Genomic DNA, 26,448 nt, shown 5'->3' with positions numbered 1-26,448 from the left:
CCAACACAGCTGTCTCTGGATGGTTCCCCCCGTTTGATGGCAGCTCTTTTTATTTTGTCTACTACAAGCTCCTGCAGTCATTCACTTCTTCAAGAGTGATTAACATATAATCCAAATACTTTATTTTGGGAAATAGGCCATCTCTTCCCTTTGCGAGACCCTGCACAGCAGCCTGTTTTCAAGAAGCCACATTTACACATTTATGCAATATATGCAGGGCATGAAGAGTGGAAAGCAGGCCAAATTAAGGAAGGGAAACCTAACTGTACCACTTTTTTATTATTATTATTTAAACCTCTTTTTTTTCCTTCCAAAAATCCATCTAAAACAACTGTTCAGGACACGGAATTCAATTACCCTAGAAAACTTCCACCAACTGTTGCCTTAGTTATAAATGCCTGACTATCACAGAAGATATCCAACAGCTCTCTAACATGCAAATTCGCTGCCAAAAGCTTCCTGTCCCTTTTCCACACACCAGGATTCTTAGTCCCTAACCACACTTGCTGACAGTGCAGCTCATTTTTATCATTCTTACCCTTTCTTCAGTAATTACAGGACCAAGATGTCTGCATGCAATAGTAAAATAGGCTAAGGCCTTGTTTGTCCTCCTCTCATCCACATCCGAATAAAGAACAAGAAAGCCCCACCTTTGCCCTCATACTGCTGCACATCATCAGTTGCAGTGAGCACAGGGCACTCCACAATACCTGTATTCCAGAGAGCAGAATGAAGAGACACTCACACGCCTGGCTTACCTGATCCTCGGAGAGCTGAGATATGTGATTCACTGCAGCGTAAGACTCTATCTTCGGGTTGAAGTGATTGATGATGGCTCTGAAACAAAGAAGGGAAACTGTCACAGGTCTCCGGAGCAACTCAGGGATGCAGCATAAACTCCCTGCCAGCCTGAGTCAGTGCACATGGAGCCGTAGCTCTTCCAAAAAGAGCTTCTCCCTCAATACGCTGTATCACTTGCTTTGCTGCAGGCTGAGAGCCCTATGCTGATCAAGTCACACTCACTGGAAAATGCAATCACAGGCACATGTGGGTCCATTTGTTCCGACAAGGTTCAGGATTGCATGGTGGCAATGGCAGAGGAGTCACTACCTTGCTGGGAACAGGCTGCAAACTGCTCCGTTCCAGCATGAACAGCAACACTGGAGAACTGCCCCATCCTGCTCAGGAACTGTAGCACCTGATCCTGTCCAAAATCAGCACTGCCTGACATTTTGCTCTATGCAACTTCACTGCCTGATAAGCTGAAGTTAGTGGCTTTTTGCAGTAGATGTCCACCCTGGTTTGAAGAATGGCAGTCAGCTCTTCCCTGCGGTCATCCATCATTGCAGCCACTCCTTTGACAACTGCAATGACTTCAGTTCTCAGTCTCAATTTACACCACTAGCAATGACATATTCCAATGCTCCAAACACAGCAGCAGGAACAGCACTTCGTTGCTTTGTGTCTCTGACTGCAAGAACATATATCTCCCTCCCTTCCAGGTGGATCTACAGACAGGTGAAAAATTGGGAAAAAAAAACCAAAAATCTGCAGCTGGAATATTTCCTCTACTGTGCTTTCCAGGTGCAACTGAGCAGACAAATGGCCAGACAGTAAGGGCTCCCCAGGCAACTGGCCTGGCTCCCACTGGTGAGATCCACTGTCGAGGTTTGGGCTCATTATGGGAGCAGCCCACACCAGCACTGGCACAGATGTGTGCTGACAGTGCCTGGAAAACACTTGCCAGCCCAAATTACCACCGCAGCAGCCATCAGGGCTTTTGCTCTCATGTTCATCAGCACAAAAAACTCACTGCAGTTCCCTTTGTTGCGCTCTAATGTGTTCCTCCTCCCCACTCCTCCCCCTGCCAGAAAGGCTTTCAGCCGCTCTCTCAAGACCTCATCACTGCTAAGAGCTGGTGACTGAGTTCAGGAATAAGTGATGTTCTGTGGATAATCAGAACTGGTGGAAAGAAAACCAGCTTGGAAGCATCCTTACCTCTTTAAGGGATAAGAAGAGAGAGAAAAAAACAAAAACAGAACCAGCAGATTCATTGCGCTCCCTAGCCTGTGCACGGGGCAGACATCTCCCTTGGCTATTCCTACCCATCAGGACATACTCAGCACAGGGGGCTCTGCAGTCTCACACAACCCTACGGCTACATCAGCAAAGCAAAGGAGGGCCCCCGCCAGGCTGCTGCACGCCCTCTCCCTCCAGAACAGAGGGAATACACAGGCAGAGACGTGCCCAGCCTCTTCCCATTGCAACCCAACAAGAGAACAGCTCCTGTGAGTCATGATCACACTCTCCATTACCCAGCTCCTGAACACCAGGGCTTTCAAGCTGCATGTTTCATGCCTGGCTGGAGTCGTATTTACACTCCTACAGGACACACTACAAGCTATTGAAAAAAAAAAAAAAATGGGAACGCAGACTTGCAACAACTTAACTTCTGGCTTGACAGAAGGTTTGGCAGCTCAGTGGGGTTCAGTGCACTCATACGGTTCCAACATTTACCAGGGAACAGATTTAGCATTCATTTGTATCCAAGTGCTGTGAAGCACTTCAGCATGGGCCGCCTGCTCACACATCCCTGCTCGGATCTGAGCTAGTGGAGCGGCACCTGCAAGCACAGCTGGGATTCACCCAGGGAGAGCCAGCCCAGCAACCAGCTGCTGCTGCAGTGAGGAACAACAGATATTAAAGAGGAGAAAGAATACAAGCCTCCCTCCTCCTTTCCCTAGAGGCATATGGACAACTCTTCAGCAACTAGAAGTAGTTGAGCCATTTAATCTGGTTCAAAGAACTCTCAGTACAAAGAATTCCTTCCTGACCTGAGCTGTTTCCCTATGCCCACAGGCTGCCTGGATAGGAGGAGCACAAAGGGTTTGTTTTGAGCACTGGCTCTGTGCAGCCAGGTTCTCACAGCTGAGCACGCACCGCACCGTGGAGGCCAGGCTCTGTATGTGGCACAGCTCCTTCTCACACCTGTAACGAGAAATTCCACCTGCACCCAGCAGTACTGGAGCCCTTCTGCATCAACTGCTCTGATACACCTCTGCTACTCCTCCATCTCCTGAAAGCTGTGCTGTCCCTGCAGTGTGCTTCTAGGTAACTGGCCTCCTGGGCTGCTGCAAACAGCTGGAATTTCACTTTGCAGAGCTGCCACTCCAGGCACATGCTTATGGAGACAACAGGGGAGCACAGCTTTCAGGCACAGTCTCCCCCTTATGGGCAATAGAACAGCAGCTTTGCCATCATTAGTTTGCACACCAGCACCAAATAGCTGAGCCTTGGCAGTGCTTTATTTTTACACTGCGATTGCCTTGATTGTTGGGCTATCAGCCAGTACCTTCAGGGAGGGAAAGGGAGTGGTTAAAGCTCTTATAAAGGACTTCTGATAGGTTGTGCTCTCAGACTTTTGTATCAATGATGGGGAAAAAAAAATAAAAGGAAAGGAAACCTTCGGTATTCAGAAAACACTAGCATCTTCAACACAGCAAGGAAATAGTCAAATGTCATCTGGGAGACAGAACACTGCAGTACCCCACCGGCTCTGCTGGTGAACACACTTATTTGCACAGCCCAGCTCCTGGTGGGGATGCCTGCCATTTGTCAGACAAACTGCAGAATGCTTTCGGGACACAGATCCACAGGGAGCAGAGAACTCAGCAGCTCCAGAGGGATGTCACTCCAACAGCACTGCCTCCTCTGACAGAGTCACACTTCAGTTACCAGCAAGAGAAGAGGCCATCACTGGATGAGGAAGGAAGTTTAACAGGCAGAAGGGGGGAAAGATGGCACAATAGCCCTGCCTGTGCTCTCAGCAAAACATTCTCTCATCACTCCACGCAGCTCTCAAGGAGCAAGCTACCTGGATGCCATGGTGCCAGAAGGCATGAAAAGAAGCATGAAAAGAGGCATATGAACCTATATTTTTTTCAGGACATTTGCATTCATTTATGCATATATTGCATGCTTACTCTCTGCATATATTTCTTTGGGAAGAAGGGAATCACTGCAGGAAAAAATCTGAAGTGTTCCATCCTGATTTAGAAACCTGGGCGCCAAAGAAGCATTTATTTGTATTAGCTGTATTAATCATGTTATTAGACAGTGAAAGTGGGTCCCACTGAGACTGGTGCTGTACAAACAGTGGTAGGAACACTCTGTCCCAGGAGAGCTGATGGTCTCAAATACAAGAGAAGAGTGAAAGCTCAGAAATTGGAAAAAAAAAAAATGCAGTGGCAAAGAAGACATAATGGTGCTGTATTTACTCTGGGCCATTAAAGATCTTAGCTAGAAATAAACCAAGGATTAAAAAAGAAAAATCTAACCAAAGCACTGAATGAAGAAGCAGAGAGTCAGGGAAAAGGAGACAGAGACAGGATCAAAGAAAACCAGAGGTGAAGAGTGCAGCATACAGATGATCAGAGCAATATCAGCTGATCACAGGGCAGCCTGTCTGCAAACTGCAATGCTCTGACAGCCAAAGGTTTCTGATTTGGCTGCCTGAGGTGACTACAACTGGGCAGCCTTCAGCTGACTGCTGCTGGCCTCTTTGCCTCAAAAAGGATGGGCTGGAAGGTGAGATGTGGGGGAATCACCACATAGGTCAGGCTGCCCAGAGCCACTTGAAAAACAGAACAGTGCTACCCTCTGGAAAAGCTGAGGGTGAAACATTAGGAGACAAGTTCTGAGGATGCAGTGTGCAGACAGCATTGGGCTCCTGTGAAAACTGATGTGGCATGCATGGAAGAGATTTAATTGATTCCTCAGTTTGATTTGCCAATAGTTGTAAGAACATCTTCTAGCCCACGTGCACCCACAGCAGAAAGCTATGCACCCTGCCTGCCCTAACCTCGTGGTCTGGGTCCAATGTGCAGGGAAAACAAAATCACCCTGCTCAGACAGGCAGCACTCCTGCACGTTCTCTCTGACCTCCAAAGTCTCCCCATCACGCTGTTGCAGATGAGCTGTCTAATACCCACTCCTGCTTGATGGCAGCTACACTTCCAGAGTCCCAGAAGACCACACCATCCTCTTGTCCTGAGAAGTGAAATTAAGCACTCAGAAGGTACTGAAAGAAGGCTAAGGGAAGAACAGAAGAGTTGCAAACCTCATTAAGGAGAGAGGAATGCTGAGCGATCACTCACTGCAAGAAGCTGGTCTTTGCACCTGCTCTGCTGGCCCAGCATGCAGAGCCTGACATAAAGCATGTGTACCCAAACACATCAGGACAGCACAAAAGCTCATTTCTTCCTACATCCTGCTAGGGTGGAACACAGAAGGTAATACCTGGCCGATATTGATCTGTTCACATCTTAGCTTCTCTCTTTACAAAATGGGAGTCGGAACAATTGCCTCTACAGTGTTTTCAAGCAACAAAATGAGGCAGGCTCAGTGTTGTACTGTGCAGTATGTTGCAAACCACTCAAGCATAAGGCAGCAAGTAAATTACACCCAGGGACCAAAATGAACAAACCACCTCTCCTCTTCCCTGTCACACTCCTCGTTGCTGAGACCTGTGCAAAAGCTCCCAGCCAGCAGCCTGCCTTTCTGCAGGAAGCTGTGTCTCAGCAAGCTTTTGTTTGGGGCAAGAATCCTGCTGGCATTACTCTTTCATGCACACCCAGCACTCGAGGCTGTAAAACCCCATCTGTTCGGTGCCTGCAACAATTAGATTGAGTTACTCTGTATGTACAGCTCCACCTGGCAGGAGGTGAGAGAGTTTAGATTATTTTATCACATGTCCATGAGGCATTGCTGTAAAGCTACCTCCCTGCCATACCCAAGCTATGAGTGCCAATTAAACCCAAGCAAGCTCCCTGGAACGTTTCACTAAATTCTTCCTTCTGCTGCAGTTTAACTTTAGTCTGTTAAATTTCTCTTGTTCCTACACTTTAATGAGTACTGACATTAGGCTGAAAGACCACAACTCACAGAGGAGGCACCTTCCAGACACAATAAAAAAACTGCAGGGAAGAATCCAAGACAAAAGGGTATTTGAGTCAAAAGCACTTGCTTTACAGCTTACAGAAAACATCTGAGTCAGCACTTCTGTAATTTCACAGAAGAAATGAGCCTGCTACACCTGCTCAGTTCTGCCACACCGAAACCTATTGATTGCGATGACAGGCTGCACGGCAGAGGGAGATACGTGGTCTATTTATTTAATAAGGAGGGACAAAAGCTTTCAGCAGTTGCCTGCACTGTTTTACCAAGCTCCATTCAGCAAGGAAAAAAGCAGAGGATGCGATTCATGACCCCACACGCAGCTCTGCAGTGCTCCTTTCCACTGCTTGCTGGTACTAAGCTGATATCTTCCTAGTTGGACATGCTGATCTTCTCAGAGTTCACATCCATACATTTAAGCCAAGCAAACCAAATACCTCCATCCGCACACTTAAACCACTTCAACTTTGGCTTCTTTTCTAAGGAAGCCTTCATGGATGAGCAGTGGCATCACATCAATTCACATTTTCACACAGCCAAAGCAACACTGGAATCACTCTTGTGAGACACTCCCAGGTGTATTCATTAGCTCAGTCATAGCCTGGATGCATTTCTGTTCCCTTTTCACAATCAGTAGGCATCGAAATTCTAATTACACATAACCAACAGCACTGCTAGTTTAACTAATAGGAATGACAAAGTAGAAAATTTTGCCTGTGCATTGGGAACAGAAGTATCCGTTGAAGCACAGGGTGCAAATTGGTTCTCTTCTCATTCATCTACTGGTCTGAGATGGACTGCTCGTCTACAGTGAAGCTATGACTTGATAAGGAATAAATTTCTTGTTTCAATCATCTAATTTACAAGAGAAATCAAGAAACGTGTTTTAAAGTGGTTTATCAGACAGGTTTGTGAAGTCACCTCCTCTGTGAGGACCAGAAGCAAAGAACTTCTGGCAAACATTTATTCTCAGCAGCCTCTCTAAATGGGTCAGCATCTTCCTGTTGTTTTATCATTCGTGTTACAGACTTCCATCCAAGCCTCCTGAGGCACAAGGCACTACAAAACCTCAAACACAATCAAAAACTGCAATATTTTAAATTAGTTTTATGCCCATTAGTAATTTAATTAGTATTTTATCACAGGATGCTTAACTTTAAGGAAAGCAGAAGATCTGGCTTATTGGATGCCACGTTCAGCGCAGAATACCATATGCAGTGCAGGCACCAGCGTCCAAACATATCTAAGTGTGAAATTTAAGTTTATAAATCACCCCACCGGGATCTTTTAAAGTTCTCTGAGAAAGGCAACAAGGATGGCTACCAGTCTGGTTGACAGTCAACATGTGTCATCAGCCCCACGTTATCTACAGAACGTGGAAATGACTCTTACTCCTCTCATCTCATCTGATGGGAGCCTGCAGGTATTGCATGTGGCCCTGAGCATCCTAACTGCACGCTATGGCAGCAAATCTCTCTTTAGATAACAAACTCTAACCTTATTCTCCTGGCTCCCCACAAATCCTGTGCCTGTGACAGAAGTCCCAGTGGGAAAGGAAGGCACTGTTTGTTTGAAGAAGTGACTGAGTGAAGAACAACATAATTGAGCTGTGAAGCAGTGCGGATATCAAATCACGTTGAGAGAAAGAGAGGAAGGAACACTGCCTAAGAATCAACTGCAGTCAAACCTACCTCAGGAAGGAAATGAAGTTGAGTCCCACAATGATATTTAATTAACTTAATTACAGTAAGTGTCAGCTATAGCTGCACCTGCACAGCCATGTAATCATCTAAACAGAATTCACAACCTTAACTGCTCAGACACTATCTGCTACCACGAAGAACAAAACCTGTTATTTACAGTCCAATCCTCTGAAAATACAAGATGCTGTAAAGCTCACAGTATTTCCTCGTCAGACAGGTGCAAATGAGAATCACCTCTGCTGGGAAACACTCGATGGAAGCCACCACAGCAATGTCTTTCTCCTTGTCTGCGCCAAACCCAGGACCAAGACCAGAAGATGACTGATGACAATCCCTGCCAGGCCCGGAGTGAATGCCATGTCCTCAGTAACATGCCACATACATCAGCTGGGTAAGGTGGCTGTCAGTGCCAAGGTAACCTCTACACAGCCAAACACCACTGCAGCTGAATGTGCGATGTACTTGTGATGGTATTTATTTCCTCTCTGAAAGCCCGGGACATCTGTTGTTGGTTAAGATTTTGTTTTCCCAAGACAAGGTATCTGGTTTATGGACCAATGGAGAGCTTCATCTCACCAGAGGTATGTAACTACTGTGCTGGACCTCATGTGCATCCATCTATTTAGTTCTCTTAACTAGACCTGCTGCCCTGAAAGCCCCAGCTCCCTCCAGCCAGATCTCAGTGGATCTCACAAATCTACTCTGAGTACTTAAGAGGTGATGATGAGAAACACATGATTGATTGCAGCTGAACAAGTTATCAGTTGACGTACTGACAACAGGCAGGTGTGGGTATTAAATCTGTTGTGATTGCAGAGAGTAATGCCAAACTCTTAGCTAACCAGCTCACCTACATCCATAGTTCATTTTTCAACAGCGAGGACAAGAAGAAAAGTGGGGCTCAACTATTCAAAGCCTATCCAATACGTGATAACTTGTTAAGTCACCAACCTACAGCAAGGGTTTTCAGAGCCACTGAATGTGCTTTAGGAATGTTTTGATTTTGGAGGTTTCTTTTTTGTTTGTGGGTTTGGGATTTTTGCACATCTTCATGCTGCCCCAAGCTTCAGTCAGATGTTGACAACAGCCATTCAGCTGAACTGGCAGCCAAAGGACAACACTATGCTTTGGGAGCACATTTTCCTGTGCTACATGAAGGATGAGAGAATTATTTTCTTGTCAAATTCCCACTCTCACCCACAATCATACCTGACATACGTACCTATGCTTGCTGCTCCCTCAAAGCTTTGGGTTTGTAACTTACACCTACATTTATTTTTTCAGCTCTGTTCTTTTTATGGGTTTTACTGCAGGCGAGGCCAGTGGAGTGCATTTTCTGTTTACAAATGGTTTCTCCAATCTAAGAAGTAAAGGAGCATCAAGTGTTTCAGAATTAACTGCTGATGTTTTCCCATCAAATAAGACAAACCCCAAAGTCCTACAGCATTCTACTACTGATGTCTTTATGCTTTGAAAGTTCTAGGATGTTCAAGGCTGGGGAAAAAAAAAGCCATGTTTTTTCATCAGTTACATGTGATATCAAACAAGTGGCAGAGGATCTGCAAGCAGTCATGAGGCCTGGGCTTGCATTCACACAGTACATGCAAAACTAGCATTGAGGGATTCATGCTGTGACACCCTAACCCAGGTCAGATCAGACACTGCTCTAACCTAACTGATGCAGCACTGCCAGGTGAAAGAGCAGTACCAGCTGAAGTTGTGCTAACAGGCCTTCTGCAGCATGAAACACACTGCCCATTATTCATCTATCAAACCGTGCTTCCCCTTCACCCCTGTTGCACTTGCTTAAGTCACCACTTTCCTGACTATATTTAGAAAATATTCCTCACCATCAGCTTTCTATGTAAGTTAGCATGGCAAAATTTCCCTGTCTGTAGCAAGACTCCTACTGGAATTAAGCCATGCAAGCCATTAGAGAACTCCGATTATTATTTGAAATACCAGGTCAGACCCATTCAATATCAAAGGGATTAACTGCTGCTTTAACAGCTAACATGTGCTAGCCGAGGGACATAGTACAAGTGATACAGGCTGTGGCATTCCATGCTAATGAGCAGTGACAGTTATCAGTTTAAGAGAGCCAGTGCCTGGCACCATACTTACTGTCTGAGAAAGAGAACACTGTATAAACATCTCTCAAAAAACAAAACAAGACAAAAAACCCACAACAAACCACAAAAAACAACAACCATAAAGAAACTGGAATGCTTTCTAAAGGGCAGATCTATATCTGGCTTTGCAGAAAAGACACACTGCAATACTCAACAAGCAAGATGATTAAAATGAGAGCAGAATTGAAGTTTTCTTGAAGGATTTCAAAATTTAAAAATCTGGCTTTATTTCAAATTCCAAGTGATGCTCTATGATCCTAAACCTCCATGAAAATCGCATATTTCTCTAATTTGATCAAACTCTTCATTTGAACAAAACTCAAGATTTCAAGCCCAGCTTGAAATGCATACATGAATGCAGGAGGAAAAACTGTTAACAAATCACATGTTCATACTTCCTTCTGGTAAAAAAAATGTGATATTTCAAAATAAAAACTGGCAAATATTGCCAAGTATTTTGATTGCAGATTGTCACTGGAAAATGATCCTATTCAAGCTCTTTCCAAATTGTCTTTACTATAAACCCATCGAAGCTCTTGCTTGAGCAAAAGTAGCCCAGGAGAGCAGGAGTAAACACAGTGCTTAACCTGACCTGAACAGCAAACCTGAGTGTCAACAAACATTAATGACTTACTGCAACCAAAACACCTCTGCCATTATTCAACAGGCAGAATTAAGAGTCAGCGTGAAAAGAGCAAAGACTGAGCTGAAGCTCCTGGAGATTCTCTGCACTTACGTGTTGGGGCAGCTGCTATGAGCTCCACAATCAGCTATGCTTTTTCAGACCCTTCCCCAAGCCAGCTCTTCCTGACCCAGTAATAGAGCCACATCAAGTATTGACAGCTTTCCTAGTTTCATTAAAAGGCTTTCAATGCATCATCAATCATACCATTGCATGGTAATGGATTTTAGTCATTTCATGGAAATGGAAGTTAGCTGTTCAAGGTCATGTTCTCTTCCAGCTTGAAGGAGGAGCTGTGGTTCAGCACAGCCATTCCACTAGGGCACAGCCCTGCTCCTTTGATGGGTTCCCCCCCCGAGGTCACCCTAAGAGTCAGTTCACATCCCACCTTCACATGCAAAGTGCTGCTCTGTTCAAACTGCAGGTGCCAGACCCTGGAAGAAGGTAAGCAGAACCTCTAACATCAAAGTGTGCCTTGATGTCTTGACCTAAAGACCCCAGCATCCCCATAGCCAGCATATAAGAACACCAGCACCACAATATTACTTCCTTGAGCTGTATGAACTTGACGTTAGTTACCAAAGTAGAGAGACTCTGCTGAAATAAATAGCATATTTAATCCTTCTCCAAGTTTGAGGCCATCTCCCAGCACGGATTTTGTGCTCCCGTCCATCAGCTTCACAACTAAGCACAGAGGCTGAGCAAAATAAATTCAGGAAAAAGCTGTTTTTTAAGCAAGAATAGGACTGAAAAAAGCCCCACCTCTCTGAAGGCACTCAAACTTTTCTTTGCCGTTGCAACTTACTATAAAGCCACTGCAGTTCTATAACACTACAGAGAAAATCCCTGCTTCTATATGGAAACTGAAGCACATATGGGTGAAGATATGAATGACAAATACGACATTTTGAGCAGCAGTCCAAGCTCAGCAGTGATTTCCCCACACTCCCTTGCAGTAGAACTCCTCGGCTCTGGCCCACACTCATGGAGCATGGTCATGACTGTGACTGCAGAAAGATGAAAAGGTTACAGCCTGTCATCATCACCTCGAATCTCTCCTCTGCCCCCTGCTCTCAAGAGCAGCAACAACTCAGAATAGGTCTCAGGGCAGTCCTGTTTAATAGCTGCACTGATAAATTTCAGTAGAATGTACAGAGGTAATTCTCTCAATGCAAAAACACAAGCCCGAAGCACAGAGATCAAGAATTAATTTGTTGAGTTTCAAATGCCAAATGAGACCTTTGATCAAGCCTTTAGCCAATCCGTGTAACTACAATCACTAGATCAGCTTATCTGAACTCCCACATATCGCAGGCTGTTGTGTTTCACAGCACTACCCTCGCACTGCATTCTCCCAAAGCAGCAGCCAGCTAGAGCATCTTTCATAAAGGCATGCTATTTGGATATGAAGAAAGAACCAAACAATTCAATTGCTTACCACAACGGTTAATTATCTGTCAAAAACGAGTACCTAATTTACAGCTTCTGTTTTGTTTCAGGGTCTAGCCTCGAGTTCTGTTTGGGCATTTTGTCCTCTCTAAGGTGCTTGAGCACTCTGAAGACAATATCCCAGCTTTAGTTTAAAGGAGCATAAAATCGTGAAATCTTGGAAGCATTTTTACTAACCTCTCCGACAACTGAGTCTTCTCTGTCCTTTCTGTTTGTTTTAAATACATTTTCTGAAAGTCACCAGATAAAACTGCAAAAACTAGGTGATACTAAAAGTCACATTCCTGATCCTGCTAATGTTTCAGGAGTCAAATTAATCTCTTTAGCTGAACATTTCATGAGAGACCGAGAGTAAAGCTGTCAGTCAATGCTTCTTATATCACTACTTTGCAAGATACAGCCCATCTTTGACAGGCCAGCACTGTCTGATACATTAAAAAGCAATTCAGATCACTCTGCCTCATCCCTTCCCTTGATTTAACCTTCTGCCAACCTTCCAGTAATTGTAAAACTTATCAGAAATTTGTATGTCCTTCCTAATGACCAGAAAATATACCACAGAGCACTACGCTCACACCTATCACCTAAGAAAGCCCATGCTAGATGTCTTTGCCTTCTGATGATGCTCCACCATAAGTGCTTTGTCACATCACTTATTCTCAAGTGAATGGTAACCTATGATTCCTAACTCCTAAAAACTGCCTGCCAAAAGACAGCCTGGTTCATATGGTTTGTCTGCTGTAGCCAAGACAAAGCACCTGATGCTAATACCATTTGAAGAACTAGAGAGTTCCAAAACTGGCTTGTAGCTGTAGCCTGCAGTGTGCCATTTGATCATATCAGCAGGTTTGGCATTACCAAGTCCAGAACAGCGAGAGGAAGACAAGTCTCGGCTCTGAAAATAGAATGCATCCACGTTTCCTCAATTAACAATGCTCATACCACACAAACACATTCTTCATTTTGCAGCTGTGGTAACTAATATCAAGTAACTGCCAGGGAAACATTGATCAGAATGAATTTATGGGCACGCAAATACATTCTCTCTCCTGTGCAGGAACCACTGTCCATCCGTTGGTCTCCCCAGTACAGAGGAGAGCCAAAGTTCCCATGACCACAGGACATTTTGAAGTGAAATCATCTTCCTTCCAGAGCCACGACACGCTGGGTATTTCTAATAATGCAAGGAAAAAATCCTCACTCTAACAAATACCCCATTCCTCTACTTATTTGCTTTCTTTACACATAACAGCAAAATAGAGCAAAAATCCAATTAAATTTCCATAAACAGGTCACCTCTGAAACTGTCATATACTTTCCAGAAGACTGTCAAGAAGTTCGATTTGGACCAAGTCCAACCCAAAATACATTTTGGTGCCCTTAAGCCCGTAGAATCTCAAAGGAACAAATTATTCATCAACACCCCCTACTAAAATGTACTCTGCAACATTGCTAGCACAAAATGGCAGTTTGCTATGAGTGAGCAAAATGATTTATTTAGTATATATATGTACGGCCCAAACAAACTGCAGTCCTTCTGACAAAGGGGCATACAAATGTGGGGATTATGCAGACAAACCACAGTTGCAGAACTGTGTTTCACTATACTTACACTGTGTGTTTATATGTGATTTACAATGAGTTTCAGAAGAAGTTTTATAATATTTTAACACTAAAAGATGTTATTTTATAAAGTTGATTACCACTTTCGAATACCTATCTTCCCACCTCTGTGCATTAACTAATACATTAAAATATAATAAGACAATATACTTTCAGCTTTGCAGCTATTGAGAAACTCCTAACCATGATTAAATTAGCTTAGTTCAACCCAGACCAAAATGATATCTGGGATGTTGCTACGGCACATTCTATCTAGTACGTATGCATTATTTATGGCATTTACAAGGAGAATTGAAGGCTTTTATAAACTGAGACACAAATCAATACAAGCTCTTAGCAGATGGGGTCTTAGTAGGGTTCCACAGCAGCACCACTCCCCTCTGAGTCAAACTCTTTCAATGAATAGCTGACATTGCAGAAGCAAAGCTTTGCTTAGAAAGATGTGAACCAGAGGCACCCTTGCACCCAGCAGGCAAGGAACTTGCCTCCTTTATAGGCTAAACAGTGAGGGCTGTTAACATGCGACAGGTCACCTAAACTGCTTCAAAAACATCAGACTGCAAGCAAGCCTATAGCTCTGCTTTATTTCACTCCCCAAGCCACGATAAAGCGGCAGCAACACAGATGGCATTCTCTGTCAGAGGCACCATGGATTAGTGAGGAGATGGATGGGAGGTAAATTCAGCCTGGCATTTAGTCAGGCCAGCAGCGTACCACAAAGCAGGCACTTGCAGTCTCTGCTGTGTGATACCTGCAGCAGGCAACGCAGAGAGGGGCAGAACTAGCCTGGCAAGACCAACACTGAGCGGGAAAATCAGCTGGAGCCACAGAGCCTTAGGTCCTCACCTCCACACAGACACAGCCAGTGCCCACAGCTGGGCCAACAAGGGCTAGCAGATGACAGTATGATGAGCTGCTTCACATCTGCCTCTTTCCAGATAATGCACTTCTAATCCACCGTGGCTGGTCTTCATAGATAAATGCTCTTCACAAAGTACAGATCATTATTTGAGACACTCACAGCAGAGGTCTCACCCTCATCCATTTGTTTTCCTAACCCATCTAACTTGTGCACTGAATGAGAACTGATGATTTTGGATTTAGTCAAATTGAGGTTTGTCTTCAGAGATTTCTATTTATAGAGCAGTGCAGGAGGATCTGCAGTATTCAAAAAGAAAAATGAATGAGTGATAAATTATCCATCATGTACTTCCTTTAAACAGCAACCTGCAACAGAAAAACTAGCTTATGTCCCTGTTCAATTCATCACTCTGCAAAGGCTCGAGTGAAAACATTTGTCCCCTAACCAAAACAAAACACTAAGGGCCTTCATTTTCTTATTTCTAAAATCTAAAGGTCTCAACAACTCATTCTTTTTTAGCTGACAAACTATAGGATACTGAACTGGTGAAGACCTTTCTTCTCAACAGTTGTATGTGAATCACATTTAGCTAGAAAGAAAAAAGGCAAAAAGTCCTGTTAGTCTTAATTAAAATCATGCCTTGCTCAGCTGGCATGGTTTTCACTTCCATGAGACTTATGAGTTCATGACCCTGACAGCTTCTCCTGAGCTCCTTCTGGAAGGAGGAAGGGGAAAAAAAGAAAAAAAAAAAAAAAAAGGAAAAAATGAGGATAATTATTGAAATTCTGAAGTAAAACCACAAGGGAAGAAAACTCTTCTAAGGTTCACCATTCTACTTGCCTCTACACCAGTGCTCCAACACTGACACACTTCTCTGCTGTTCACAGAACATTGCCAATGGCTGCTGGACTGCAGACCAGCTCAAAGGAAAGCATAGTCATCCTAGGCATCCCTCCTCTAAATAAATTACCCAGGACAACCACACACAAGCAGCAGCAGAAAGCCACAGAAAAGTTTGGAAGCCCTCTTTTCCTGATGCAAAGCTGATGAGGGTCAAAATGAAATCAAGCGACTCCTTGCCATAACAATGAACCCCGACAAACATCTAGCATGGGATTTCAGCCTCCTCAACACAAAGATAGTGGCAGATTCAACAAACCGTATGTATAACTCAGACAGGTGACTGCAAGTGAAGTGTTCTTCATCCTGAAAGTAGTGGGACAGGGATGCTGGCACACTGCCTTACCCTTGGTAAAGGCTTTGAAGTAAATAGCTGATGCCTGAGAAGTTGCTGACAGATAAAATTTACATAAACATTAAAATCTGCCACACTGAGCCAGGTAGCAAAGGCCAGCTCACTTCCCTCAGTCTAAAAGAAACTGAAGGAACAGTATGAAAACAAAACAAGAATAAAGTGCTGCTGCCTCAAAACAAACTCTGGCTTCCATTCCCAAGCAGCTCAAGGTGATACCTGAGGCAGGATGGTATCTATATGATCAGTAATCACGAGTGATGGAATTTTCTTCCATTAGCTTACATAATCACTGCCTCAAATTCACACAACCTCTTAGCTATTCCCCAGCTTAACTAAGTTTTACATAAAACAGTATCTGCTTGGTTTTAACTTACTTGATCTTCTGATGCACCCTCTTCTTGCAGCTGCTCTTCTCTATGATATTTACTGCCTTATAAAATCTTTTATTCTCTGCCATCTCTCTTCCAAATGGAAGCATTGTCATGTATACAAACACTCTTCATAACACATTTGGTTCCATTCGTTCAGTCACTCTTCATCGTCCCTTCCTAAAGCTTTCCTAGTTCTGCTACACCTTTTTTTGAATTTTCTCAGCTCTGAATACACAGCAAATAAAAAACTAGATTAATTAATACAAAAATTAGCCTTTGGGGATCAATCCCAGTTGAAGATAACACATGCTTTCTTGGGAACAGTGTGTGTTGGGAAGCAGCAGCACACAGGGAGTGGTATATGAAGTTGAGAGAAAACCAAAAATAGATATTGTAGCTGGTAAGAGAGAATCCCTCACTTTAGATCGAGAGACATGAATGATTTTAAAACCAGAAAAAAAAAGAAAAAAAAAAAAAGAAAAAACGAGAAAACGTCACAACGGGAAAATTAAGTTACATGCAAATGCCAAAAGCTTAGTGTTGTAAAAGTATAGAAGTTATTTTATGCATGCATATGGGGGTAGTTGCATGTGTAGTCTAGGAACAGACCCATCTCTCAGAGACCTGGGTAAGCCTACACAGAGAGCTCAAAATGGCTTTTTCTGAAGTTTTCCTCAAGTCATTTCCCGTTGGCCTCCATAGCTTTGTTTCAGATATTCTTCATTTAGATGCTTCAGATATCTTCATTCAGTTCTTCATTTCTTCACAGTCTAGGGAGCCTGCTTTGCAGGGGGGCTGGAGTAGATGATCGCTAGAGGCTCCCTTCCAACCCCTGCATTTCTGTGATTTCTTGCCCTAGATTGCTGCACGGCAAAGCTATGCAAGGCTAATACCATTCCTGTGTAGCACAGGAAAGAAAACAGAAAAATCCCAGCATGCATCTTCTTACAGTGTGATACCTCTGCAAAGGAATCTGAGGCTGTTTCTGGAAAAGGGGGTGAAGGGTTATAAAACAATGGTCAAAAGAAAAACACCACTTTCCTGAGGTTAGGTGACAGCATGCCGCGCTGAACAATTTAATAATTAAATAGAAGTAGAAAATACCATTGTAATTAACATACAAAGAACCAGCATGGCCCAGCTAATCTCATCATGAAGAGATCGAGTAAAGTAGTGTGCGTTTTATGGAGCAATTTAATCTGGCAAGCAATTAATCGTAAGAGCACTAAGTCAAATGAATAGATTTCCCTTTAAGGAGATGACATTCATCATCCGTAATGTATTCTAAACTGCAATTTGTTAGCCGGCCCCTGAATTTTACAGAAGACGTTCACTGTCTTCCTTTAGTGGAGAAGTGATCCCTGACTGACGGGAAGGAGTGGCATCAGTCTTTCCGAAGCAGCTAGCCTATTAGCACTAATAGGCTCTGAATCACTGATGCAGGAAGAAAATCACTTACGGAAAGATGCGACAAGTTTTTACAACCCTTATACTTTAGAAAAATCTACAATGCTATTTGGCATTTGAACAGTGTTTTAATTCACTGTCCAGCTCCTTGGGTTTGAGCCATCTCAGAAATGTCCTGGAGCTGACAGGGTTAGTAAGGTGGGTGGCGGGGGCCCTGCCCACTGAGAACCTCAGCATGCTTCTCCTACCTGGGTGCCCTGGCACACAGCTGGGATGCTCTGCCTCTCTGACCTCTCCTATCCTCAGCTACAAGATTATCCTTTCCTGACTAATTCTAATTGGATCTGCTTAGATGGCATCGCTCTAACTGAACACAAGACCGCCCCAGATACTCAGTGCTCTCACTGTAAGAAATCCTTTCAACTTTTATTTATTCATGACACTCCATGCCTGTTTGTCCATGTGATAAACTACATTCTAGCTTCAGAAGCTGCTCCACTTGCTTGTTTCCCACTACATTAGTAAGCATTCATTCTCATTTTGCTGGCCTGTGCAAAGCACACCTTAAGTGCCCTTTTGAAGGGAACGATGATGGCTCCTCTTGCTCATATCTGTGCCTGTACTCATCCAAGTTCAACTTGGAACATGATTTTGAAGCCTCTTCTCTTCCTGGGAAAGGATCTCTTCTGCTCGTTCTCCTGTCTCCCTGTGTAGCAGTATTTCTGTTCTCAAGCGAGCAGTTTGGATACTGAAGATAAGCAAGCTTACAGACTGCTAAACTCTACCAGAAGATGTACGGCAACATTTCACATGATCTGCAAACCTCGCAGCGTTCCCTCAACTCGGCCGTAACTAAAGACCGTAGGTGAAAAAGACTGCTAGAGATATGCAGCTTCTGCCCCACTGCCACCCCGACTCCATTCAGAAGATGGATTTCCTCTATCTGTGGAGTTGTGCTGCCAGCAGCAGACTAATGATGAGAGGAGACCTATGCCTGGCTGCCTTCAGCCCTTTTCCGTCCTGCTAATTTCCTTCATGCCCAGCTCAGGTTGCAGGCATGAATGTAAAGTAGCTCCATGCCAAATCAAAGCTAAATAAAGAGTAGTGGAGATAAAGCACAGTGGAGAAAAATATAAAAAAAGAAACCCATGAGCTGTGTTCCAGACCAAATGATCTAGTCTCAATCAGAAGACAACTCAAAACTCATATTAAACTGATTATGAGTAAAGATTGCTTTACCATATTGTCAGGAAGGTCTGGGGAAGGACTTATTAATACAAAATTATTCAAAATACAGATTTGGTTACTCTAGATGATAAAAAAAAAAAAAAAAAAAGACACAGCAAAAGATGGCTACACTTGGGAAAAAAAAACAAACAACCCACATCCTTATGGCTAAGCCTTTAAACTCTTCTGGCCTGAAGACAAACGCATAGAATTGTTTCCTGATGCCTTCCTGCTATATAACATCATACTTATAATTAGACTGATACCACATTAAAATGACAGCAAGCACAGGCACAATTCATTTAACAATTAATCTACCCTAGCTATCATTTTCACTTGTCATTAACTGCCTCTTAAATGCCCTCAATTTCATATAACCATAGACTCTTCCTTTAAGCACACACACAGGGGAATATGCCATTATAGGCATTATTCAAAGAAGTGCTTTCTGTCCTCATCATCAACCACAGCATTAATCATACTGGAGTAGTTTCTTCTCACAAATGACTGAGTTGCATAGTCAGACCTCACCAGCAGGACCCAGTTGGCTGACAAGTTCACCGCCAGCAGACAACACTGGGCATCTGCAGCAACAACTGCGAGTCCTCTGGCTTTTACCCCTTACAGAGAAAGAAAGTAGATGCTGAGCACCACAAGCTCCTCTTGATTTAAAGAGCTGCTCTATTCAGCACTTTTAACTGCTGGATCCAGAGTAAATACGTAGCACTGAGAAGCCAAACAAAATTAGCTTTCTTCCTTCTCTCACATCTGTTCAGACAGGAAAGAGGCTGCTTTCTGCAGAACCACAGAATGGACTGGTTAGAAAGGACTTCTGGATGTTATCTGGTCCAACACCAGGTTGCTCATAGCTTTGTCCACACAAGATATGAATAACTCCAACGATGGTGATTGCTTTGTTCAGCCTCTTCCACTTATAGATCACTTATTTTGTGAAAAGTTTGGGAAGCACCTCAGGACCACACATTGATTTATTTTATTTTTGGTCAAATTCGAGATCTTGGAGCTGTCTGGTTTTGTGGCTCCAAATTCCAAAGCAAGGAGCACTGAAAAATTATAAGGAAAGCATTAAATATTTTCTTTTAAAAAGTAAAGGCAATTAGGCTTTGAGTACCAAGACACCCCATGAAGGGCACTGTGGAAGTTGCATCATATTCACACCTCCTCTGTCAGCAGCAAGGGTTAATTAGCACAACACAACCTTTGGGAAAAAGGATCCAGTTTAAAGTTTCTCATCCAAAGTCTTTGCAACATCACGAGTTTCTTTAGAATAAAAGGCATTTCTCCTGCCCTCAGAGCACATCCCAGCTACATTTTCTATAGAAGTGTTTTTTTTCACAGTGCCCAAAGACACTGTTGAAATTCAGTGTTCTAAAGTTTAAAATCATCTCTCACTTGGGCACAAAAGGTTGCATTGCTTTCCACTCTATAATCCATAAGATGAGAATAAAAAAATGTCACTGTAATTAATACAAAATGATGACCTAATTAATCACTAACGCAGCAAGATGACAAAGCTTTTGGGCTTTCAAAGTCTTCCAGCAAAGTCAGACAAAAGAACTGCCAGGGAGCTTTTCAGGTCACTCCATATTTGGCCATCCTCAAAATAAGGCACATACAAAACAAACTGTTTTTATACCTTATCAAACCCAAATCCAGCGTGGCAAGGTCCCCTACAACACATCAGCAACCTTCTGCTTGAGACACACTGCCAAGTCTCAAGCCCAGTACTTCAACTGAAACTCTAGGCAGAGGCTACTCTTATTAGCAGAACACAGTCTGCAATAATTGCTAGCAGCAATGAACGGCAGGTGAACCCTTCTGTTCAGCTGTGTGGTCAGTATATACCAGCATTCCACATATCACAGAACACAGTCTGACAAAGCACACCACGGCAGTTTTTGCCCCCAGAGTAACATCCTTCAACTGAAGCCTCATTAGTATGAGATATCAAAATTCTGATGCCCATCACAGGTGATTTTCATTGGATCATTATTATCTTAACCTGTTTGGCTTTGACAGCTGAGGAACCGTCAGGCACGTGGGCACCGTGACTGCCAAACCTTCCCAGCTAGTTGCCCCTGAGACGGGCAATGGGACGAGCTTCCCTCAAGTCCTGCCTCAAAGCTGAGGAAGACACGGCTACCTCAGAAGCACTGCCCCATCATTTTCTGAATTATATTTCCAGCTACAAGAGTTAGTGGAAAAAAAAGTAATAAAAAATAGAAATAGCGATACCTTGCACTCCCAAACAGAGGCTTTCTCCCAATTATCCTGGCTCTCCAGCCAGTGGAATTAAGACAACCTGAACCCTGGATGTTTCTTACAGTCTCTGACTGGATGTACACAAATCGAGCCCAAAATATTTTTAAATTTTGGAGGAAAAAAAATCACAACTCAGTCAAGCTCTCCTTTTTTTCCACTCCAGCAGGCATTGCGCTTTCACCTTGCTATAGGCATAGCCCCGACAATTCCAGCTGGTATTTACTGATGGCTGCAAAGCTCCTGCGCTGGTAAGGTGAGACAGTGCTCTCTGCCTTCAGTAGGAAGAGCTCCTAAATCAGCATTTTAACTTTGAATGCTAGGATGCATGTTTCTCTTAAGGAACAAAGACTTCTAAATAAGGTGCCCTCCTCTCACAGTTCCCTGGGAATGGAGCTCCAGATTCTGGTGCAGTCCTCAAACAGACTGCAGCTCTGCAATCATGCCAACAACGTATTATCCTTGCACTTAGCTGAAGGTAGGTACTGCCTTTCCCTAACAAACAGGTGTACTCCATGAGCAGATACTTTGTCAATTTAGTCCTAAAGGAAGAATTAAGAGAATAGGATGTTTACATCTCTAGAGAAAAAAAACAAATTTGAGGCCCCCCACTAGTAGAAGATAACAAGAAATACATGTTACTGGATTTTTAGAAGCTTTTCTTCTGAATACACATCCCACAGCCCAGATTTGCAAAGGGAATAATAATTCTGGCTGCTGCTGTGAGCAACAGATTTCTTTTAAACAGAGAGAGCAAAGCAGCATTATTCTACATCATTTTCCGAGGGATAGAGGTGTTATTTAAGCTCACAATGATTTTACATTGTTTGGGTTATGAAGAAAGCTGCTTAATGTTCTCTTTCCATTAAAGCAAATCTAGAAAGCTAGACTTGAGACCAGTGGAAATCAGCATCCCTTATATTTACCCAAAGAATAAGAACAGCATGGGTGAAGTTCTGACAAACTACAGGCAGCTGTTTCAAACCGTGCTTCAGTCATGTTCCAGTAGGACCAATGTTGGGGGCCAAGAGAAGGTGGTTGCTAAACCTTTTCTTTTCTTGCTTCTTGGCTGCAGAAGGGCTACCAATGAAGATGTCAGACTGAAATCCGTCAGTTAGGATTTGAACTCAGGCCAGCTACAATACCAGAGAAATAATAAAGGCTGTTTATATAAGCAGAATGAAACAATACAACCGTTTAAAGAGAGAAACCTGCAGATCTTTTCAGATTTTGTACTGCAGCAAATACATACATATATATATATTAGATGCTTACAAAATGCATCCTAGCTTCACAGCATACACTTTAATGTATGATTGAGCTCGCACAAAATGTGCCTGTACTCAGCAAGGGAATTCAAGACCAAGATATCTGCAAACAAATGAGGCGAGAAATAACTTCTGACCAATATCATGTCCACCTCCGAGATAAATCAGCAGCACTGCCAGTGCTAGCATATGCTTCCCAGTATTTTTATGCTTCTTCAGAGAAATGTATTCGGTAAACAAAAGAAGACAGAACTCTTGTGTGGTGCCACACTGCTTCACACCACACAGTGCAAACTAACTCACCTTAATCAAACAGGAGATCACAATTGCACTGGTAAGTACCTTTCACGTCTTCCCTCTCATGACTGCTCTCACCAAGCTCCAGACCTTGAATTCACTAGCACAAAAGCTGAAAACTGTGTGCCAAACATATTTCCGAAGCTGAATATTCTTAATACTAAGCCATCAAGAAAAATCTGCTAGTAGCTTAACTAACTCCATCTCACAAGCTTGCACTCCACACACATGAATCCAGCAAAGAGGATCTGCAGACAAATTTCCCCTATTCACAGGGCAGTTGCATTTGATACAAAGCAGATGAAATCTTGGAAGCAATACCTCAGTAACGGAGATAACATGTTCTCAGCTAAGGAGCCTACAGAGCCTACAAAAAGATGAAGGCTTACAGGTGAGTAAACTTTGCAGAGAAATGTTCACCTTAGGAGAACAGCACCAACTAAGATATTTGCTGAACTTCAGAACAGACTGCCACGCAGCAGCTGTGTGCAGAAGGGTTTCCTTTCTGCCCAAGAAACAGCCCTCCATTGCACAGCCACAGCCACTGGCAGTCCTTGCACAGTAGCTGAAGTACAGAAGCAGACCCTTTGCACGTTCCCTCTCAGAAGGGTAACCTATGACTACCCCTAAAGAACAGTGACGAAAGCAGTCAACACGTAAGACTGAGAAAGCCAGGGAAGCAAGGCTGCATCCTGGGAACCACCTTCACTTGGTGTTTACCCCATGCTGCAGCATAGCTTTCAAGTGTGTTGAAGAAAGCAAGCTGTGGCATCTCTGCATCTGTCAGGTATTGCCTTTACTTGACAGTTCTGCTCAAATGTGCATCAGCTCTAGAAACCTTCAGGTGCCACAAAGAGAAGAGTTAATCCTCCCAAAAATCTACTGGAGAAAAAGGTGTATTAAGCCAAGAGAAAACAGGCTTGACACTGAGAGTCACCTCTCAAATTGCAATGGAAGTTAATGGCAAAAAGTGGGAAGGTGACCTGGGATGCACCTGACTCACAGAGCCGTGCTGCCATGCTGTGGAATTGGTCCATACAATGTCACTCCATGAACAGATTTGCTCTCTGGATTTGGGCCAGTGGCAGAGACATTTAATTAAGCCACTGCATGAATGAGAAAGAATGAAGGAAAATTATAGCAGAATGAAATTGGTTAGAGCTCTGTAAGCAAAGCACACCGAGATGAATCAGCGAGTAAATAAAGAGCAATAGCTTAAAGCTAACACCACTGCCTTGACAAGAAATCAGTTACTGTTAAACCAATGAAACATTCAAGTTACACAACTGTAGAAAAACCCTTAAAGTTAATGAAAATACTGGCAGCATGGGTAGAGTGCTAAGCAAAGCTGAGACAACGCACCCTGGGACAGCAACGCTTCTTTTTTTGTTCTCCCATTACTGCTCTGCTGGTCACACTGGTCTTCCAATGAGGTCTTTGCCTTTGAAACAACTCCTGTTCTTTGTCAAGATGCCAGCTAATACCATAACCTGTCCACGTCAAAATCTGTTGCTCCCATATTAAACTTCCTCTTCCAGAGACTGCAAGGTCAGGTGAAAAACAAGCAGCAGCTGAATTCTGAGCAACCAACACTCCTCCACAGCTACTGTGCTATCCCAGGAACCACTCTGCTGTGCCAGCATCCCTGTGCAGCAAGAAAAGCATGCAAAGCAAACCTGGGAAACAACAAGAAGGAACACTGCTCCTTCAATTAGGAGTGATTACAGATCACTAAAAAAAAAAAAAGTCTGAAATCTATCCAGAATCCTTATTTAGGATCATTTCTTCAGACCATCACTTGAAAAACATGACGAATTAATTCTTCAATTAAGTGCAAGTATGTTGAAATTTCTCTTATGGAATTTTTAGTAACAATTTGATCCTTAACCTCAGCAAGATTATATTAGGATTTAAAGTACCAATAAAACATGTTTATGAGTTTCTCTTTGGCTTTCATTGCCTTTTTTTCTCACTTTTCTCATTTGTTAACTGTCTTGTACCAGCCCCTGATCGGAGTTCAGCCCGACTGATTAGCAGTGACAGCATGTCAGAGGTCATTACCATTAAGCACACCTCAGCGAGCGATTTAATGGAGCTGTTATTCCGCCAGTGGCAGCTCTCACAGTCGCGCTGAAGCAAAGCTCCAGATGAGGCCGAGCTAACCTGGAGGCCGGAGCACCCTCTGCTGTCAGCAGTGCAGGGTCCGAGCCCAGCAGTTCTGCTGTCTGCCTTCTGGGTGCTCAGGCAGCAGCACGGTGCCACCAGCAAATGCTGCTGAAGGGAAGAACAACTGAGCACCTCAACCAAAGCTGGTGCTGTATCTCAGAGAAATGTGCGGCTGTGGGAGAGAAAGAATGGCAGAGAGAAGGGAGAAGGAAGAAGGAAGCATATCTTAAAACACACCCTCAGCAGACTGTAATCCACAGGCCTCCACTCCATACAGAAGCACACTTCTGTTCACACACCCTCACAAACGCTACAGCCTCCCATTCCAGCGTGGGTGGGTCAGCAGCACTTAGCTCTCTCTCTCCCCATAATTTCCTTGCTGTAAAGCAGGACAATGCTGAAGGTATGATATGGACTGCTTGCAGCTGCTCAGTCTCTAACGGATCTCTGAATGGAGCTGCCTCCCCTATCAGGTTTTCAGTAAGCGCAGGTCTATGGAGCGCAGGTAATTTAACGTGAGATACAGCATTACAGCAGGGATTCCAGGTAACTTACAACAAATGAGCACAGCCCAATTTGGCCTTTTTTCACCTAAGTATGATTGTAAATGCTCTTTCAGAGTTCTTCTGCAGCAAGCATAGCCATTTCACATACGTTCATGCAATGCTTTAAGTGCTCCTCACAATCCCCAGCCTCTCCTTTATGACCCCGAAAGCAGTCATGGGAAAAGAGCCCCTCCTGTGCAAAGGGAACATCACACCGGGTGGCTTGTGTGGAACAGAAGTAGCTGCAAGATGGGAAAGTGAATGAAAGCAGCCAAGCGAGGATTGCAGGGGATGCTACAACAGCACATAAAAAACATGCTTGGGAAAAAAAGAAATCTATTACCTACTCCGTTCTACAAAGGTACTCTCTGGTTGTTAAAAGTGTTTTGAGCGAGAAAAATAAAACTGCTTTAAAAATGATGACAGGACTGAATTTCAAACAATGGGGAATTCAGTCTATTAACCACTGAGTTAATCTATTTATTCACTTTGAAAAAATTATGGATCAGGAGAAAGTCTATTAAAAGTACACGAGGCTTCAGCTGCCACCTTCCTCACTGAGTAAGCAGTCAGAAGGTGCCCCTTTGAACTCCGCATTAATAACGTTCTCATTAAATGCAAACCTGCACAATGTTATCTTAAAGAGGCTCATTAGCTTCAAAAAAATCACTCATATCGAAAGTTGCTTACTTCCTCAGAGGTGAGAAGGTAAGTTTTCAGAGCCCTAATTGCCGGGCTTCTCATTCCAGCTCTCTCTCTGCTGTAGCCACATCTTGCAGTCCATCATATCTCAATTATTTATGTAAAGCAGGAACAGATAGAAGTTTAAATACAATTATGGTATAGGACAGCAACACAGATCACTAATTCCAGTGTGGTACGCAAGATTTCAGCCAAACGAGGTTATTATTCTGTCTTCTTCACATTTCCATTTTCTTTAAGTTGCACAGAAATCATGAAGCACACCTAGAAAGACGCATGGAGATAACACAGGAATACCGCCTGCCATCTCTCAATAAACAGAACGTTCATGATTGCTCTCCTTACTGGAGTAAGGACTAGAAAAACCAGGTAAGCGAACCAAAGCGTGACTTTGCACTGCACTGGTGCAGCAAACAACAGGTAATCATTGCTTATAAAAACCTTCCAGAGCAATGGAACGTGCTGAGGAGAAGAAATCCAATGTGAGAAGGATTCATCTAAAGTCAGCCTTTGTGGTGAAGGCA

The 26,448-nt window shown here is 43.4% G+C and overlaps 1 protein-coding gene across 3 annotated transcripts in view; it reads right to left on the bottom strand.

Moving 5' to 3' along the window:
* ARMH3 (armadillo like helical domain containing 3) overlaps nucleotides 1-26,448 on the bottom strand; it is a 106,618-nt gene that overhangs the window by 26,070 nt on the left and 54,100 nt on the right. For all 3 annotated transcript variants that reach the window (XM_085229147.1, XM_003208068.5, XM_085229148.1), the window contains exon 24: nucleotides 759-837. In XM_085229147.1, coding sequence (XP_085085273.1) covers nucleotides 759-837 — 79 coding nt within the window. The remainder of the gene's footprint in view (nucleotides 1-758; nucleotides 838-26,448) is intronic.

This window comes from Meleagris gallopavo, chromosome 8 (genome assembly GCF_905368555.1).
Source record: "Meleagris gallopavo chromosome 8, MGAL_WU_HG_1.1, whole genome shotgun sequence".
NCBI lineage: Eukaryota > Metazoa > Chordata > Aves > Galliformes > Phasianidae > Meleagris > Meleagris gallopavo.
The sequence above is the reverse complement of the archived record's forward strand: the minus strand, read 5'-3'. Positions and strand labels throughout refer to the sequence as shown.